Raw genomic sequence first — 19,474 nt, 5'->3', positions numbered from 1 at the left:
ATGCATTGACCCACTGCCTGCAAAACCACCAACCATAACTTCTTTCATCTGGCGCAGAATGACCATCAAGATCCTCAATGAAGACAACCTCAACGAAGAACCTCAATGAAGAACCTCAATGAAGAAAAATTTAGAGCTTCATGTATCCCCACTTGTTATGCTGAGGTCTGAAGCAGCGAGCTACATGTAAGATAAACCAGCAATGAGTTTTTAGTCAATTCAAAACTCACGTTGCAAGTGGATTCAAATGACAAGGAAAGAGATTCCACCTGGACATTTGGAAAAACTTGGTAACAGTTGTTCAGCAGTAGAATAGACTGCTTCAGACGATGGTGGACTCTCTATCTTTGGAAGCTGGATGGAGATCTCTTGGGAGTACTTTAGCTGTGGATTCCTGCATGGCAGGGGGTTGGGGTAGATGGCCCTTCAGGACCCTTCCAGCTCTAAGATTCTAGGGTGTTTATCATGTGGGGGGAAATTGGGACTTTAAACAGTGATTAACCTGAGAAAAGCATGCAATTATCATTAAAACACAATTAAAATTAGACTAACACAAGAGCCACTATCCTGTGAATAACCAGGGAATAACCAGTTAACAAATATGATATGATAGCCCTGTTTAAATATTTGAAAGGATGTCATATTGAAGAGGGAGCAAGCTTGTTTTCTGCTGCTCCAGAGAACAGGACCCGGAACAATGGATGCAAGCTACAGGAAAAGAGATTCCACCTCAACATTAGGAGGAACTTCCTGACAGTAAGGGCTGTTCGACAGTGGAATGCACTCCCTCGGAGGGTGATAGAGTCTCCTTCCTTGGAGGTCTTTAAACAGAGGCTGGATGGCCATCTGTCAGGGATGCTTTGAATTGGATTTCCTGCATGGCAGGGGGTTGGACTGGATGGCCCTAGTGGTCTCTTCCAACTCTACGATTCTATGATTCTATGATTCTATGAAATAGCAAAAAATCAAAGGCTTTCATGGCTGGCATCCATAGTTTTTTGTGGGGTTTTTGGGCTATGTGGCCATGTTCTAGCAGAGTTTCTTTCTGATGTTTCACCAGCATCTGTGGCTGGCATCTTCAGAGAATGCTTTGCCTGGAAAAATTGGGTGTATATATACTGTGTGAGCCTGGGAATGCAGGAGTGGTTTGCATGTGTATTGTTCTGTGTTGATGGCTGGCCTCAGGCTGGGAGGCTAATGCCAAAGAGGATTAATGTCTGCTAACTGGCAATCATTATCTGCTGGGAAAGCCCCTGACTGAATGGTTTCCCATTTGCATTTGCTGAGTCCTTATTTTGCTATTCTTCAGGACTGGTAGCCAAATTTTGTTCACTTTAAGGGTTTCTTCTACATCAAACTACAAATCCCAGGATTCCACAGGAAAGAGTCATGCAGTTGAAATGATGTCAAACTGCTTTATTTTCTGCAGGGTGATGTAGTGGTCTGAGTGTTGGGCAGCGACTCTGGAGACCAGGGTTCGAATCCCAGCTCAGCCAATGTAAACCCACTGAATGACTCTGGGCATGTCACACTCTCTCAGCCTCAGAGAATGGTAATGGCAAACCCTCTCTGAAGAAACTTGCCAAAACAACAACAACAACAACAACAACATGATAGGTTTGCCTTAGTTGGAAACAACTTGAAGGCACACAACAGTAACAAGGTGCACCCAAATTATTTCCCTGTGTCTGTTTCATCCTTTAATCCAAACACTAGCTTGGCCTCCAGAAGATCAGGAACTCCATGGAGGTGAGTGAGCATGCAGGTTGGAAAAGGAGTTAAGGTATACCCTATCTCTGCTTGGTTCAAAGCAAAGAAACCAAATAAGTGGTTCCCCCACAGCTATGGGAGGAACTGTGGAGATGTAAGTGCTTATACAGAGCAAGTCACAGAAAGATGGGAATAGCAAGGAGGGATTAGTAGCCTCCTAGAATCTCCTGCTGGGATCTGTCCTCCTATTCTAGTTAATTTACCTAAAGGCTCAGTGAGTTAATGATGCTCTGGAATTAAGTGGCCTCACCATGCTCTCCCAGCTAATACATCACTTGGTAAAGTGGTGACTAAGGCATTATTAAAAGAAGGGAGAAATTTGTCTCCCAAAAAGAAGGCACAGATTTATGTGAGTCAATGGAAATTTGCATTTCTCTGCAGTTATGCAGAAACAGCAAACGTATATGCAGAAATGGAAATATAAAAACACGATGGCTGAGATCCTACATGGTGCTTGAATAGTGCAAATGAACCCACATCTAGCAGAGGCGCAGCAAGGCTGGGCACAATGAGGACATTGGCTCTGCAAATGAGGAGTGAGACATGAAAATCATTCACGTCTAGAAGACTTACATTTGCTGTGTTTGCATCCCCTTGGTTGCTTTGCCTGCCCCTTTAAAATTTAACTCCGTATAGTTTTTTGTGGGTTTTCAGGCTATGTGGCCATGTTCTAGAAGAGTTTATTACTGATGTTTCGCCAGCATCTATGGCTGGCATCTTCAGATAATATATTCTCTGAAGATGCCAGCCACAGATGATGGTGAAATGTCAGGAAGAAACTCTTCTAGAACATGGCCATATAGCCCCAAAAAACCATAAAAAACTATGGACGCCAGCCATGAACATCTTTGACTTAACATTAACTCCATATGTTTTCACTAATTTTATACTATTTTGACTAGATAATTTTAATTGTTTTTTAAAAAATTATTGTGATTTTTTATTAATGTTTTATCTTCTGAGCTGCCTTTGTTCCCTTTTTTGGGAGAAAGGAGGCATAGAAGTGAAATAAATAAATAAATAAATAAATAAATAAATAAATTTCTTTCTTTCTTTGAATGCCTAAATTGTGGCTGCCATCCTGTTTGATATTTATCATATGGCAGAAATGGTGTAGTGGTTTGAGCACTGGACAATGACTCTGGAGGCCAGGGTTCAAATCCCTGCCTTGCTACAGAAATCTACTGGGTGACCATGGGCAAGTCACACACTCTCAGCCTCAGAGGAAGACAGTGCCAAACTTTCTTTCAATAAATATTCCCCCCCCCCCAAAAAAAAAAAAAAATGCCATGACAGAGTCCCCACAAGCTGGAGTGAACCTGAAGGTACATAACAACATTTCTGAAGTTTAAAACAAATTGGTAAAACTTTTGAATATAGAATGTCTTCAGAGAACTGTCTTAATGCACTACCAATAAATCAGACCAGCTTCCCTTTGCTTCTCTAGTATGAAGCACCCACAACTTTATTAAAATCATATACAGCTTGACTTTTGTTGTTGGGCTTTTGCCATATTATAATTATTTATGAGTTATAACTATTTATGAGTTTTTAATTTTTTGGACCACATCATTTTATGGTTACACTGTCCAGTGAACTATTGTTGCAGCGTGATTTGTAAGCTCAATAAATCAGACAAGCAAACTCCAGGTTATTGTACTAGTTAGTTCTGGACTTGGGTGGAGAGGTCTAGGTTCAAATGAAGACAAATGGATGATCTTGAGCCAGTCACTCTCTTTCTGCCTTACCTGCCTCGCATGGTTATTCTAAGGATGAAATCAGAGGTCAAGAGGGGTTTATAAACTACCTTGTAAGAAGGCAAGAAATTAGAAAATAGTACAGTCGGCCCTCTGTATCCATGGATTCATTATCCACAGATTCAAGCATCCATGACTTGAAAATATTATATCAAGGTTTGCTTTTTGGGATGAATGGGGATATATATATATATATATATATATGTATATATATATATATATGTATATATATGTATATATATATATATCTACCCCAAAAAACAAACCTTGATTTTCCCATTTTATATAAAGGATACCATTTTATTGTGCCACTGTATTTAATGTGATATGAGCATCCATGAATATTGGGATTCCCAGGAGCTCCTGGAAAGAAGCCCCAGCGGATACCAAGGGCCTAATTTAAAATGAAATACAGTAAATAGAGAAAAGAAATGTACATTTCAAAGTAATCCAATCATCCAATGATTTAATTTTTGGATTGTGTTGTCAATATCTCTTTCTCACTCACACTAGCCTGAAAGAAATCTTCCTAACCTGAACATTAGAAAACATGTTGAGGTTTTGGGCAACATTTATCAAAAGGAGGTTTGGCATTGTCTTCTTCTAAGGCTGAGAGAGTGTGACTTGCCCAAGGTCATCCAGTGGGTTTTCATGTTGAGAGGCAGAAGCGTCCCCATAATAAACAAAACCAGGCAAATATATTTCCACCTGTCTCGCCTCTGATCTTGCTTTTCACGCGAGAACAAAACTTGGCAAGCGGGCAAAACACAGCTGGCAAAACTTGACAAGGTGGCAAAACATGCTGTATTTCAGAAAGACCCCATCTCACCCCTGCCTTCCAACCCCTCAAACATTGCAATAACCAACCCCAGCTTTTCCCTCTTTGTTTTTACCGGCAGCTGAAAAACAGTCTTGACACCCTCTGCAGTGAAGTTGGCCATCCTCCTTGGTGAGCCCAGTTGCTAGGAGACCTTGGCATCTGATGCACAAAACCATGGAATGAAAAGGGCAAGTGAAAGGTTCTGTTAGAACTATGCACTCCCAAGGCCTGTGCATGACAATGGGCATAAAAAGAAGCCCAGAGTGCACAACATCTGAACTCCTGCTTGATTTTGGGCATGGTTTTACATGCTGTGCCCCACTATTTAATGCAGCTCTGCCAGGGCAGAAAATTGATATTTGAGTTGAAACTGAAGCTTAAACCAGACAAGACACAGGTGCTCCTGGTCAGTCAAAAGACAGATCTGGTAGTAAGGACCCAGCCTGGGTTAGAATAATAGAATCATAAAGTTGGAAGAGACTATAAGAGCCATCCAGTCCAACCCCATTCTGCCATACAGGAACTCACAATCAAATCATCCTCAACAGATGGCCATCCAGCCTCTGTTTAAAGAACTCCAAAAAAGGAGACTCCACTACACTCCAAGGGAGTCTGTTCCACTGTGGAATAGCTCTTACCATCAGGAAGTTCTTCCTGATATTGAGGTGGAATCTCTTTTCCTGGAGCTTGCATCCATTGTTCCGTGTTCTAGTCTCCGGAGCAGCAGAATACAAGTTTGCTCCATCCTCAGTAAGAGACCAAGTATTTAAAGAAGGCTATCATGCCACCCCTTAACCTTCTTTTCTCCAGGCTAAACATCCTCAGTTCCTTAAGTTGTTCCTCATAGGGCATGGTTTCCAGACCTTTCACCATTTTAGTCGTCCTCCTTTGGACATGGTCAGACCTCTCCTGGAATCCTGCGCCCAGTTCTGAGCACCAAAATTTAAAAGAAGGATGTTGACGAGCTGGAACTTGTTCAAAGGAGGGCAACCAAAATGCTGAAAGGTCTGGAAGCCATGCCCTATGAGGAGAGCCTTAAGGACCTGAATGTGTTTCACTTGGGGAAGAGAAGGTTGAGAGGTGATATGATAGCCTTGTTTAAATATCTGAAGTGATGTCATATTGAGGATGGAGCAAGCTTGTTTTCATGGTTCACTTTATAAATAATAATAAATAAAAACTTTATATACCGCCTTTCCTGTAGATCAAAGCGGTTTACAATATAGTGGGTATGTGACACATGTCACAATACAGAACAATAAAATACTCACTAGTTACAATTCAGTTTCATACAATTTCATAAAAATCTGAGCCATATCGCAACCATTAAAACCAACAGTTATGGGGGAAGTTCCTAATTTAAACAGAATCGGGAGGGTATGCTACTTGAAAAAGGTGAGTTTTTAATGCCTTCTTAAAGGCTACTAATGTGGGACAGAGTCGGATCTTTTCTGGGAGAGAGTTAAAGAGGGTAGGGGCTGTTGTCGTATAAGCCCTCCGGTGAGTTGTTGCTAGTTTTACCCTGGGGCAGTCAAATAAAAAATTCCCCGTTGTTCTGAGGGTGCGGGGCGGATTATGTAGGGAGAGGTGCTCCCTCAAGTAACTCGGACCCAAGCCATATAGGGCTTTATAGGTAACGAATGACACTTTGTATTGCGACCAGAAGCTAATAGGCAGCCAGTGAAGAGATTTTAATATAGGTGTTATGTAGTCCGATCTCGGAGTGCCTGTGATCAATCTGGCTGCAGCATTCTGAACTAGTTGTAGCTTCCGAACCTGGTACAAAGGTAGCCCCATGTAGAGTGCATTGCAGAAATCCAAGTGAGAGGTTACCAGTGCATGTACTATAATTTCAAGGTCCTTTCTGTCCAGACAGGGACACAGTTGGCGTATCAGCCGAAGCTGATACCAAGCACTCCTGGTCATCGCATCTACTTGAGATGACAATTGTAGAGATGAGTCCAGGAGTACTCCCAAACTGCGAACTTTATCCTTTAGGGGAAGCTTAATCCCATCAAGGATAAGATGGCAAATTTCCCTGTCTGGACTTGGGGTACCTATCATAAGTACCTCTGTTTTCTCTGAATTAGTTTGAGTTTGTTTTCCCTCATCCAGCCCATTACTGACCCCAGACAGGCATCCAGAGGGGAGGTGCCATTCTTAGTCACTGTATCAGTCGGAGACATGGAGAGATAGATCTGGGTGTCATCAACGTACTGATAACACCGTGCTCCATGCTTCCGGATGATCTCTCCCAGCGGCTTCATGTAAATGTTGAATAGCGTGGGGGATAGAATGGCGCCCTGAGGAACGCCAGATGTCAGCTCTCTTTTACGAGAGCAACTATCCCCCAGCCTCACCGACTGGAACCTTCCCGAGAAGTAGGATCGGAACCACTGGAGCGTAGTGCCCCTGATACCCAACTCTCCCAGGCGTTCCAGAAGGATACCATGGTCAATGGTATCAAAGGCTGCTGAGATGTCCAAGAGCACTAACAGGGTCACTTTCCCCCTGTCAATGCCCAGACGGAGATCATCGACTAAGGCAACCATGGCAGTCTCCACTCTGTGTCCGGTTCTGAAGCCAGTTTGAAATGGGTGCAGATAATCGGCTTCATCCAAAACTGCTTGCAGTTGAAAGGCAACTGCCCTTTCAATCACCTTGCCCAAGAATGGTAATAGGGAGACCGGTCTATAGCTGCTCATTAGCAGGGGGTCAAGGGAAGGTTTCTTCAAAAGAGGTTTTACAATTGCCTGTTTCAGAGGCGATGGAAATGTACCTTCCCGGAGAGATGTATTAACCTTAAGGTGTAAAGCAGTTTTTATGACATCTCCTTCCTGAATGGTCAACCAAGAAGGGCAAGGATCAAGAGGACAAGTTGTTATTTTCACCTGACCAAGGAGCTTGTCCACATCCTCGGTATTAACAAACTCAAAATGATCCAGAATAACCTTGTTTCCAGAGACACTGGAAGCCTCTGCTATTGGTTCTGTCAAAAAACTGGCATCTAGATCGGCTCTTAACTGAGAGATTTTATTGGCAAAAAAGTCATTAAAAGCATCACAGCAGGCTATGGTTGGCTCTAATAGGGGGTTCAGGGTGGCCGGGGGTTGAGTTAATTCCCTAACCACCCTGAACAGCTCTGCTGGACGAGACTCTGCCAATGCAATCCGTGCAGCACAGAACGAGTTCCTTGCTGCATCGATTGCCACTCCGTAGGAACGTAACATGCTCTCATGGAGTGTCTTGTCAGATAGATTCTGATGTTTCCGCCTGTGGTGCTCTAGTCGTTGCATAGCCCGCTTCATCTGGCAAAGATCTTTAGTATATCAGGATCTTTTATTTGGAGCGGGCTGGTAAGGACGCTCGGGAGCGATACTGTTTATTACCCCAGTGAGGTTCGTATTCCAAGTATCAACCAGGGTGTCAACAGAATCGCCATCATTCCCAAACATAATACCCTCTAAGGCTTCTTGGCACCTTTTGGGTTCCATCAGCCTTCGAGGGTGGACCCTTATAATAGGTCCTCCACCCCCGAGGTGTTTATGGATCGTAGCTTTCAGTCCTACTTTGACCAGGTAATGGTCTGTCCATGTCAAGGGGGAAATATCATTTATTTCCGCCCACAGATTATCTCGGTCCGTACTGAAAACTGCGTCGAGCGTATTACCTACACAATGTGTTGGACCTGAGACCAATTAGGACAGGCCCATGGCTGTCATGAATTCCATAAACAACTGAGCTGCACCTGTTAGGTCTGATGAGCCGGCCTTGAAGGGGATATTGAGGTCCCCCAGGACTAGAAGCCTAGCGGACTCCAACACCAGCTCCGAGACCAGCTGTATCAGCTCAGCCAGGGAGTCTGTTAGGCTACGGGGTGGACGGTAGACTTTATGCTCTAGAATACTGGGCTCTCTTGTTTTGTGAGGTACAGTGGGCCCTTGATATCCACTGAAGCTTGGTTCCCGGATCCACCATGGATATCAAAATCTGTGGATGCTCTAGTCCCACTAAACACAGTGGTATAGTAAAATGGTCTCTCGTATATAAAATGGCAAAATGAATGTTTGTTTTTGGAAATTTATACATTTTCAAACCTTGGGTAAAAAATCAGTGGATACAGAGTGCTTGCTGTATTTAGCCTCTTCTGTCAGATAAGTTTGATGCCACAGCAAACTACAAATGCCAATATAAAATAAAATACATAAGTATATGTATTTACGTAGTTAAATAAATATGTTTATTTCAGTTGATGTTATGAAAATTGTTTTCCAGTAGTTTCTAACTTGAGTCTATTATTTCTCCACTTTTTTTTAATGATTTTAAAAAATCATTAATTAATTTTTTATTAATTTTATTAATTTCCACCATATCAGCTTGTTTCAACAGTCACTCTTCAAACATAGGTTAACCTTCAATTTTTCCATTTTAGTGCAGACTGGATTATGTTTTTAACCCTTTGTGTGAGAGCCAGAGTGGCGTAGTGGTTGGGGCGTTGGACTAGGACTCTGAAGACCAGGGTTCGAATCCTGACTGGGTCATGTAAACCCACTGGGAGGCCATGGGCAAGTCACACTCTCCTAGCCACAGATGATGGCAGTGGCAAATCCCCTCTGAAGAAACATGCCAAGAAATCCCTGTAATAGGGTCTTGGGGTCTCCGTAAGTCAGAAATGACTTGAAGGCACACAACAACAGCAACAGAGACATCTTGTAGCACCTTTGAGACTCAGATGCATGAGGAAGTAAACTGAAATCTATAAAAGCTCATGCTGCCAATTTCTTTCTTTCAGTTAGTCTCAAAGGTCTCTCTATGTACTGATTCTACAGACCAGGGCCTCATTCCCACTTACAAAAAAAGGGGTTTGCAATCTGAATCAATGGATCTATTTGACAGCAGAATATGGTTCCCACTACATTTGCCCCAATTGCATTTTCCTCTGTAAAATTACCCAATTGTGGTTCACATTCATAAATGAATCAGTTCAAAATGAACCTGCTCCAGCCAGCGGAAGGGCAAATTTAAATCAATTCTGATCCGTATCTGGTTCACACTTGCGCAGAATCGATTTATCCAAAAAGACGCGGAAAACATCAGTGTCAAAAAGATGTGGATTAAGTGGGTCCAGTATATGCCCTCCCCTCTCCACTTCAGCAAATAAATTCAAGTGGGAACCAGGGTCATTTGAACCGGTTCAAACCGATTTGCGATCCAGTTTAAAAGGTAATGAGAATCAGACCTAACACGGCTATATCTTTGAATTCAACAACAGCAACAGTGAAGCTTTTAAGCAGAGATTGTATAGCCGCTTCCTAGGAGTGCTATGGATGTGGCAGGTTGGACTGGATGGCCTCTGGGAATCTCAGTTCTGTTGATTCCATTATCATATCAGCCCATCCTTTTGAGGCCATGGAGACATGATCCATTGCAACCAAGGGAGCCCCTCAGCTGTTCCCATGGCAAAGCTAATAATCTTCATAACCGCATTAGCCTCATGGTTACAGATGGTGCCTGTGACCTAATCTGCTTTTCTGCTCATCCTAATCCCATTTAGGACAGCCACTGAACAGGAAGAACAGTGTAGCACTTTCTTCTCCTATTGCAAGAGAAGTGGGTCTCTTCTTCTTCTCACGTAGGCCGACGGGAGGCTAGGTTCAACTCATGATGGATGGACTGATTTACAAACCTTCCTGAGATCCTTTCCTACCAGCCTCAGGGAAATCAATGGGGCGCCCTCCAGATGTTGCAACCACCTCCTTGGTTTGAAAACAGGCTCCCTTGGGAATGCTGGAGTTCTTTGTTTGCTATTGCTTTTTTGGAAGAGGAGAGATATACAGACCTTGATTTGGGTCAGAGAAAGGTGGGAGACAGTGATGCTCTGGAGTCCATCTTCACTGATGTAAGTTTTTTTTAAAAAGCTATATTTTTATTTCCATGCTTATATTGAAGATGGGTTTGCAACAGAGTTTTGTCAAAGAGCTTGGTATTTAATTCAGGGTTGCAACCCTCAGTTCATTTATCGTTGTTGTTGTGTGCCTTCAAGTAATTTCTGATTTATGACGACCCTAAGGTGACCCTATCATGGGGTTTTCTTGTCAAGTTTCTTTAAAGGTGGGTTTGTCATTGCCATCCTTGGAGGATGATTTGCCCAGGGTCACCCACTGGGTTTATATGGCCAAGCCAGGATTTGAACCCTGGTCTCCATATCACACCAAGTATTAAGGACCTTTATACTCGGTGTGATATGGGCCATTCTCAGAAAAATGACTTTGTTTGCATTATTATTGTTTCAACTAGCAAGTTTCTTGAGTTCATGGTTGTGGTGATCACTTTAATAATGCCCCAATGCCATTTTGTTTAATATAAGAGGTTTCTTTTAGACAACCATAATTATTTTGCATTATAGGAAATGTGATGAATTTCTTGAGAATCTAGGGGAATCTAATTTATCAAATGGATTTTGGCTACAAAATTGGGGAGTTTAGGGCACAACATTTAAGGGTTTGGTGCTGCGAGAGATCGGCACATAACATACAGTTCTGGGATGCTAAATGCACTTAAGAGTACAATGTGAGGATTGGTTCAACACTGAAAATATAATGCCATTTAATACCACTTTAATTGCCAAGGCTCCATGTTAGAGAATCCTGGGAGCTGTAGTTTTGTGAGGCACCAGCCCTCTTTGGCAAAGAAGGCTGAAAATTTTGCAAACCCACAAATCCCAGAATTCCATAGGATGGAGCTATTTAAGTGGCTTCCAACTGCATTATTTCCACAGTATAGATGCGTCCTTAGTCTTCTGAAGCTGCTTAAAATGACTTTCACATGGAATGCTGACCTCTGAGATCTGGGTTCTAATTCCCACTGAGCTTGGAAAGTTCAATTTGAACCAGTCATCTTCTGAATCAGTCTGACCTGCTTCACAGGGTTGTTGAAAGGAAATGCTAAGCAGGAGGAGAGCCAGATATACCACCTTGAGTTCATTGGAAGAAAGGTAGAGTTTGAATATGTTGAATGCATTTGTAGTTTTATTTGGCGTAAAGTTGACGTCAGCGCATGGCAACCCTATGAACAGAGATCTCCAAGGCTCTCAGTTATCAACTATACTGTTCACATCTTGCAAACTCAGGGCTGTGGCCGCCTTGGCCGGATCAATCCCCCTGTAGTATGGTTGCCTCCTTTTCCTACTGTCTTCCACTTTTCCGAGCATTGTTGTTCCTTCCGATGAGTCACGTCATTTTATGATATGTCCAAAGTACAACAGCCTTACTCACTTAACAGGGTTGTTGTAAGTAAAAAGTAGACAGGAGAAGAATTACATATATCACCTTGAGTTCATTGGAGGAAAGGCAGAATTTGAATATAATGAATACTGTATATACTCAACTATAAATCGACCTCATATATAAGGCCAGGTTTTGGGTTCAAAATTATGGATTTTGATATGGCCCATGGATAAGTCAGGGGTAAAACCTAGGGGCATGCAACTAAGGATCTAAAGGATGAAGCAAAGGAAAACAATGTTAAAGAATTTACAAAATTCCAGCAGACATAACTGTTTGTGTTCACCCTAAAGGCTGGATGGATGGAGAGGAAGAGGGGAGGTCAGTGCTTCCAGAACAGATTACGGTCTTGCCTTTCACCAGTGGATGGTTCTTTTTTTTACAAGCATTGAAGCACTGTGCTTACATCGACCCGTGGATAAGTCAGGTCAGATTTTTGGGGGTCAATTTTTTTTACTAAAACTTCTAGATTTATACAGGAATATATACAGTATATATTTACATAACTTCCCTCTTCTCTCCTGATCCTGGTGGTGCAGGGTTCACCCTCTACTCTGCATCTGTCTTCTGGGTAAAACCAAGCTATCTAGACTAAAAGGACCTTAAACCATCTCCTTAAGCTAGACTTCTGTCTTCGTTTTCAAACAAGAAAATATGTTTTGTGGGTTTATGTGTCTGAGTGACAAATGGATGATGGATGGATGAGAGAACAGAGGGCGGTCAGTGCTTCCAGGAGAGATTACACTCTTGCCTTTCACCACTCTTGCCTTTTAACAAGAGTTACATTGACCTGTGGATAAGTCAGATTTTTGGGGTCAATTTTTTACTGATATTTCTAGACTTTTACATGAGTATATACAGCATTTGACTAATAACCATGCTCAAGTGGGGATAAGACTATATCAACAGCATTAACCATTATGGTCTGTTAATGGAACAGATCTGTGTGACTGGAAGAAAGAGTCCTACTAGCTGCTTACATTACTAATTTGTACCTGTCTGCTGACTCTGTAAAAGTTTAAGAAGCCAGGAAAACATGCCCTGTGAAGAGTGACTTAGAGAGCTGGGTGTGTTTAGACTGGGGAAAAGAAGGTTAAGGGGTGACATGTTTAAATATAGCAAGCTTATTTTCTTCTGCTCTGGAGACTAGAACACAGAACAGTGGATGGAAGCTACAGGAAAAGAGATTCCATCTAAACATTAGGAAGAATCTCCTGATGGTAAGAACTGTTTGGCAATGGAAGGTTCTGCTTCGGAGTCTGATGGAGTCTCTTTCTATGGAAGTTTTCAAACAGAGGCCGGTTGGCCATCTATTGGAGTGCTTTGATTGTGTATTCCTGCATGGTAGGAAAAAGGTTGGGCTATATTGACCCTTGGAGTCTCTTCCAACTCTATGATTCTATGATGTATTTTTCTGATTTTGTTTGTACTGTATTGTGTTATATTGCACTCTTTTATGGTTGTAACCTGCCCGGATTCCCTGTGATTGGGCGGGATATAAATAAATCCTTATTATTATTATTATTATTATTATTACTACTACTACTACTTTAAGCCATTGAAGCAGGAATTGCTGCTGCCTCATTGTTCCTAGATGATGAAAAGGTTCCTTATGATGATAAGCAACTCTTCGCTGTATCATGAGGACGTTGTTCTGTTTACTGGTGAATCTGAAATAATTGTGGAAGAACATGGTCAGGATAGATTTTTTTGAGCACAAACAGATCAAGAAGACTTCCTTGTAGGTTCCTTCAAAAAGGCCTTTTTCAGAATTCACATTGTCTTCACATCTATTAAGACAAACCTCTTAACTTGTGTTCACAAAAACAAATCTATATTTATTCCCCTTCTTGACCTCTCACCTCTCAAGTCTTTTTCTCATTCAATGGCCTCCCCTGTATCTGATTTTAGGTTTTAGATAGTAATCCTCATGGGGCAAGGACCTATCCATGTAGTCAGTAAAGCACAATACATAGTAATGGCACTTATAGTGCTGCAACTATTTTTTATTATTATTTACCAAAGAGGAAATGCTGAGCGGGGGAACAAGGAGAAGGGCAGGGACGACATCCAACCCACGGTCCACCCACTTCCCTATCCGTGAGGTCCATGGTGGCTCAAATCTGACATGGAAAAACAGGATCCAGAATCCTTGTTGGGGAACTATGATGGTGTTAAGCCAGACTCACACCCTTGCAACTCACTTTTTTTGGTCAACCCCCCCCCCCAACTTTGTGAGCCGCCCTGAGTCTCAGTTTTGGGGGAAAGGGTGGCATATTAATAATAGTAACAACAACAGCAGCAACAACACCAACTTTTAAAAGGTTGGGATTTCATTCTGAATATTGTCATGTAAGCAATGCAGCTCCTGTTTCCCCAATGGCCATTTTTGTGTTGGTGGTGATCCATCCAGCTAATTTCCTTTAGCTGGACACAAAGGTCTGCTTTGACCTCCAAGAGCTTCAGAAGGTCCCTGCAGATGTGTGTATCAGTTTATCCAACTACAGAAAAACTGCTGAATGCATCCTTCTGACAACTGGAAATCAGGCTATGTTGGGGGGACTGTGTTGGTTAAAATGTTGGTTTGGGGAAGATACATTCAGGAGATGGAACTACAGAGACTACATGATACATAAAACTATGATATGGTCAGAGGTTTTTTTTAAAAAATGTTAAACGTTGCAGAGGATCCTGCAAACTATGAGACTGTACAGACTGCCCACATGATGCACATCCCAACTCTGCCTCCAAGCTAGCATGATGCCGCATGCTGCACCACATGGCTGGCATTGTCACGGCAGTCCTCTGGCGCTGCATCTACATGTGCCAAAGGATCAGGGAAAAGCCATGGCACCGGCAGCTATGGCACCCTTTCTGTGGTGCAGAAAGGAACCACTTTTTGAGCTCCTTTTTGTGCCATGAAAACGTGAGATCGGGGCTACAGTGTGCGGTTGCCACGGCCCAGATCTGGTGCTAAAAGAGGTGGCTACAGGCCGTCCCTTAGGGGTATTCTGTACAGACCCTATGTAAAAGATAAAATCTGACCCATGGCTATTTTGCAGATCGTATCTCCCTCGGTCTCTGAGATCTTCAGGAGAGACCCTTCTTCAGTGGGGATTTGCCCCTGCCATCCTCTGAGGTTAAGAAAGTATAACTTGAGTTTACATGGCTGAGCCTTGAGAAAGGGTTTACATGGCTGGACCAGGATTTCTCCAGAGTCCTAGTCCAATGCTCAAACCGCTTCGCCATGCTGGCTGTCATCAACTATACCATAATAATAATAATAACATTTAATTAATCAAACTATAACCTCACCCACTATACCATTTGATTAATCAGTTTTACAAAATTGCAATGACTCTTGTCGAGGTACATACCCCTTTTTTCTTAAAAAAAAAAAAATCATACTCTGTAATTTCTTCCATTCATCTTCAAAGTCATTATTTTTCAATAATCTTTTTTAAACTAAGTCTACATGTCAATTTATCATGGATAGCAATATCCCAAACTTATTTATACCATTCCTCTGTTTGGTAAATACTTTGAGTCTTCCGTTTTCTTGGTATTATTAATTTTGCTGCTGTTAATAAATTTGTAATCAAATCCTTAATCACTTGAGTACAGTTAACCTTATCATAAACTTATAATCCAATGCCTGGGCTTATTTCAAGATCTTGTCCCGTTATTTCTCGTATCTCTTCAAATACCATTTGCCAAAACTTCTGTACATACATACAACTCCTTTACATGTGAATATAGGTGTCAGTTTCCTGGCAACCACGCCAGCAGAACATTTCTTATCTATTTGATTTAATCTTACTGGAGTCAGGAACCATCTCCAAACCAATTTATAATAATTTTCTTTTATTCTTACAGGTATATTTTTCAACATATGTAAGTCTCATATTTCCCCCAGCTCTGTTTGCTCATTGGTTGCTCCAAACCATAGTTCCATATTTATGTAAGATGATCATTTTGTTCTTCAGTTTCCAATAATAGTTTATAAATTTCACTTGTGGTACCTTTTAACATTTCATTCTGTTCTTTATTTTTCCTTTGTATAATCATCTTTTCAAATCTTGACTATTCTCTACATTCATTATTTTTCCTTATCCATTTCATGCTCCACTGTTCTAATTGTGTGCAATTAAACCAAGGCATTTTTATCCCTTATATTTTCTCTTTTATTTATTCTGTCTTACCCATCTTTTTTACCCAGTCTTTTATTTTCATTGTTTTCTGTTCCCTTCATCCCTTTCCTAATTCTTTCTTTAAGTTGCTGGGAGTTTCTCCATCATTGCCGCTGGGGTTACTGTTGTTAAGCACTTTTATCTTTTTAAAGAGCATTTTATTTTATTTTTAATAAGTGATGTGTTTTGATACTGTAATAGTTCTCACTTTTTATGTTTTTAATTGTATGGTTCTTGTGAATTGTAAGCCTCTTTGAGTGCCAATTCGGGGGGAAGCAGGATAATGACGACAACGATGATGATGATGATGATGATGATGATGATGATGGAGGCTTCCAGCCAGTCTGGGAAGTGTGTAGGGGTCAAGGCCTACAAAACCACTCCTAGGAGCAGTGTTGCCAACAAGCCTCGAAGATAATTCCCAAAAATGTTTGTCCAAAACACGCTGAATTCCCCCCATCACACGGAATATTCAGTCACAATTCCCGGAAAATTCCCATAATGTTAAAATGGCGGATGTTTTGCAAATAAACGTAAACATAATTGAATAAAAATAATTGTAACTTATTTCAACCCTCAAAATCACCATTGAACCAAACAAAGAATGTTTCAGTCCTTTTAAGATATTTATTTTGACATGAAGGGGGTTCAGGAAGCTTTGTGACAAATAGAAATGTGTTAGGCTGCAACCGCACTGCAGAAATAAATCCAGTTTGACACCCTTTTAATTGCCATGGCTCAGTGCTAGGGAATCCTGGGAATTCTAGTTTTCGGAGACATTTAACCTTCTCTCTCAGCAAACTCTGGTGTGACAACAAACTACAATTCCCAGGATTTCATAGCACTGGGCCATGGCAGTAAAAACAGTATGAAATTGGATTGTCTCTGGAGTCTGGAGTGAATAGGGATGCCATAACCCGGCGGCCCCCGTGACAATCACGCTTTTGGGGGGCCTCTCCCGGTCACAGTCCGGTTGGGGGGGCCCCATGCCTTGTTCCCGGTTCGGGGTCCACTCCTCCTGTGGCCATAGCCGCTGCCGCTAATGCGGCTGGCTGCGGCGCCAACCCACCTCCTCCTCCTCTTTGTGGTGGGCTGGGCAGCGCCAACCCACCTCCTCCTCCAGCTCCGCCTTCTCCTCCTCGGCAGCAGAAGCGCCGCCGCCACCGCGTCAGGGCTTGTCCACCCGCGCGCGTGCACGGGGCTCCAAAACAGGAGCTCGTCCCTTGCTTTGGCCAGCCAGCCATTGGCCGGCTGGCCAAAGAGGATGGGCTCCTTGGCGCGTGCCGCCCAGGCCTCAGTAGGGGCCAGCAGCAGCGCGCGCGCCTACCCCGCTTCCCTCTCCACGTGCCTGCACCGCTTCCCTCCGTGCGCGCACCTGCACCGCTTCCCTCCGTGCGCGCACCTGCACCGCTTCCCTCTGCGCACGTGCACACGCCAGCCATCCTAAGGAGGAGGGGGGGAGAGGAGGAATGAGCTGGAGGAAGGGTGCCTGAAGGCCAGGGCCAAATTGGGCCAGAGGAGGAGGAGGAGGAGGAGGAGGAGGAAAGCTGAGTCAGTGGCCATTAGGTCTGCCTTGGTTTTTTGGGTTTTTTAAATTATTTTTTAAAATATAAAATACTTATTTTATTTTATTTTATTAATTTTTATTATTGCTTTTTATTTTTTTTATTTCATTAATTTTTATTATTGCTTGTTTTTATTTTATTTCATTAATTTTTATTATTGCTTGTTTTATTTTATTTCATTAATTTTTATTATTGCATTTTATTTTATTTCATTAATTTTTATTATTGCTTGTTTTATTTTATTTCATTAATTTTTATTATTGCTTTTTATTTCATTTCATTAATTTTTATTATTGCTTGTTTTATTTTATTTCATTAATTTTTATTATTGCTTGTTTTATTTTATTTTATTAATTTTTATTATTGCTTTTTATTTCATTTCATTAATTTTTATTATTGCTTGTTTTATTTTATTTCATTAATTTTTATTATTGCTTTTTATTTCATTTCATTAATTTTTATTATTGCTTGTTTTATTTTATTTCATTAATTTTTATTATTGCTTGTTTTATTTTATTTCATTAATTTTTATTATTGCTTGTTTTATTTTATTTTATTAATTTTTATTATGAAATATATACACCCCTGCCTTGTTTTTTATTTTTTCCCCATTATTTTTTATTATTAAATATCTGCAAGTGCATTTTTTGTGTATTTATGGTGCTTTGAATGCTAACAAGTCTGCCTTTCTTGGCCGATGATGATGATGATGATGATGATGATGGTGATATTGATATCAACAAGCCTCTGAGGCACGGCCAATGTAACTTGCTGTGATTTTTACAAACTCATGCACAGCGAAGAAAAACCACAGTCCCTTGACCAAGTACAGTACACACTTCTGAGAAGTACAATTGAACCCGAGGGCAAGTCCATTTCTGCCATCTGTCTAGGAATAATGCCAAAATGTCCTCCATTTTGATCATGCCTAAAAACCATGCATTTATATTAACATTTTTAAAAAACCCTCAATTTTTTGCACGTCCTCCATTTTTAAAAATGTGTCCTACATTTTAAAATGTTGCCCTACGTTTGTCCTACATTTGTCCCGGTTTGGAGCTCCTGACTTATGGCAACCATAGGAGTGAAGATGCAGCCTGAGTTGGGTCCAAGACACACTGCAGAAATAAACCAGTTTGAGACTGCTTTAACTGCCCTGGCTCAGTGCTAGGGAACCCTGGGAAGTGTAGTTTTGTGAGACATTTAACCTTCTCTCTCAGCAAACTCTGGTGTGACAACAAATTACAGTTCCCAGGATTTCATAGCACTGGGCCATGGCAGTTAAAATGTGAGTGAAGATGCAACTTGAGTTGGGTCCAAGACACACTGCAGAAATAATCCAATTTGAGACTGTTTATACTGCCCTGGCTCAGTGCTAGAGAACCCTGGGAATTGTAGTTTTGTGAGAAAGAGCTCTGGTGCCACAATGAACTACAATTCCCATGCATCTGAGGAAATACGCTTAAGTCTAGGAAAGCTCATGCTGCCAACTTTTTTTTCAGTGAGGCTCAAAGGTGCTACAAGATCTCTCTATCATCATCCATTATTATTATTATTATCATTATTAAATCCAAATGCAGCTGAAGAAGCGGACTTAAACTGGCAACACTGATATCCTGTAGACTCATTCTCTGGGGCTGTGATCTGGAAGCGTGGAGGCAATTCCCTTGTCAAACCAGGGAATCCTGGGAATTGTAGTTTGTTGTGACATGTTGAGACACTGCTTTTACCGGCAGCCAGGGCTCCATGCATGGAATTCTGGGCTTGGTGGTTTGTTGTGCCCAGAATCCCATCATCGCAGGGAGCCTTGCAGTTAGAAGCAGTGCCAAACTGGATTATTTCTTCAATGGAAAAGGGAACGAAAAGAGAGCCACAAAACAAAATTCTGGGAAGACAGGGCAGGGATGCCAACTTACCAGGTGCTCTGCCCATGCTCAGAGGCATATTTAATCACTAACACACACACTCAGGGACATCACATTCACACCACACAACCCAAATGGTCCTCACAGTACAACAACGACCCTGAGAGGTAGGCTTGGGGCACTCTGCCCAAGCTCAGGAATTCATAAATTCAAATGTCACTCTC

At 41.7% G+C, this 19,474-nt stretch overlaps 2 protein-coding genes across 3 annotated transcripts in view; one reads left to right on the top strand and one right to left on the bottom strand.

Moving 5' to 3' along the window:
- CUNH8orf74 (chromosome unknown C8orf74 homolog) overlaps positions 1 to 18,540 on the bottom strand; it is a 59,667-nt gene extending 41,127 nt beyond the window's left edge. The window contains exons 1-2 of the mRNA XM_089528798.1: positions 18,427 to 18,540; positions 4,421 to 4,506 (exon numbers count right to left, since the gene is read on the bottom strand). Of these exons, the coding sequence (XP_089384924.1) occupies positions 4,421 to 4,468 (48 nt within the window). The 5' untranslated portion in view covers positions 4,469 to 4,506; positions 18,427 to 18,540. The remainder of the gene's footprint in view (positions 1 to 4,420; positions 4,507 to 18,426) is intronic.
- Positions 9,967 to 19,474, top strand: part of RP1L1 (RP1 like 1) — a 69,085-nt gene continuing 59,577 nt past the window's right edge. The window contains exon 1 of one of the 2 annotated variants that reach the window (XM_089528797.1): positions 9,967 to 10,207. The gene's annotated coding sequence lies outside the window, so the exon portion shown is untranslated. Of the gene's footprint in view, positions 10,247 to 19,474 lie in introns of both variants that reach the window. The other variant, XM_089528796.1, reaches the window with a different exon arrangement.

Source organism: Sceloporus occidentalis, unplaced genomic scaffold (genome assembly GCF_023333645.1).
Source record: "Sceloporus occidentalis isolate IW3139 unplaced genomic scaffold, rSceOcc1.0.p SCAF_6, whole genome shotgun sequence".
NCBI classification, from domain to species: Eukaryota; Metazoa; Chordata; class Lepidosauria; order Squamata; family Phrynosomatidae; genus Sceloporus; species Sceloporus occidentalis.
This window is presented reverse-complemented; position numbering and strand designations above follow the sequence as displayed.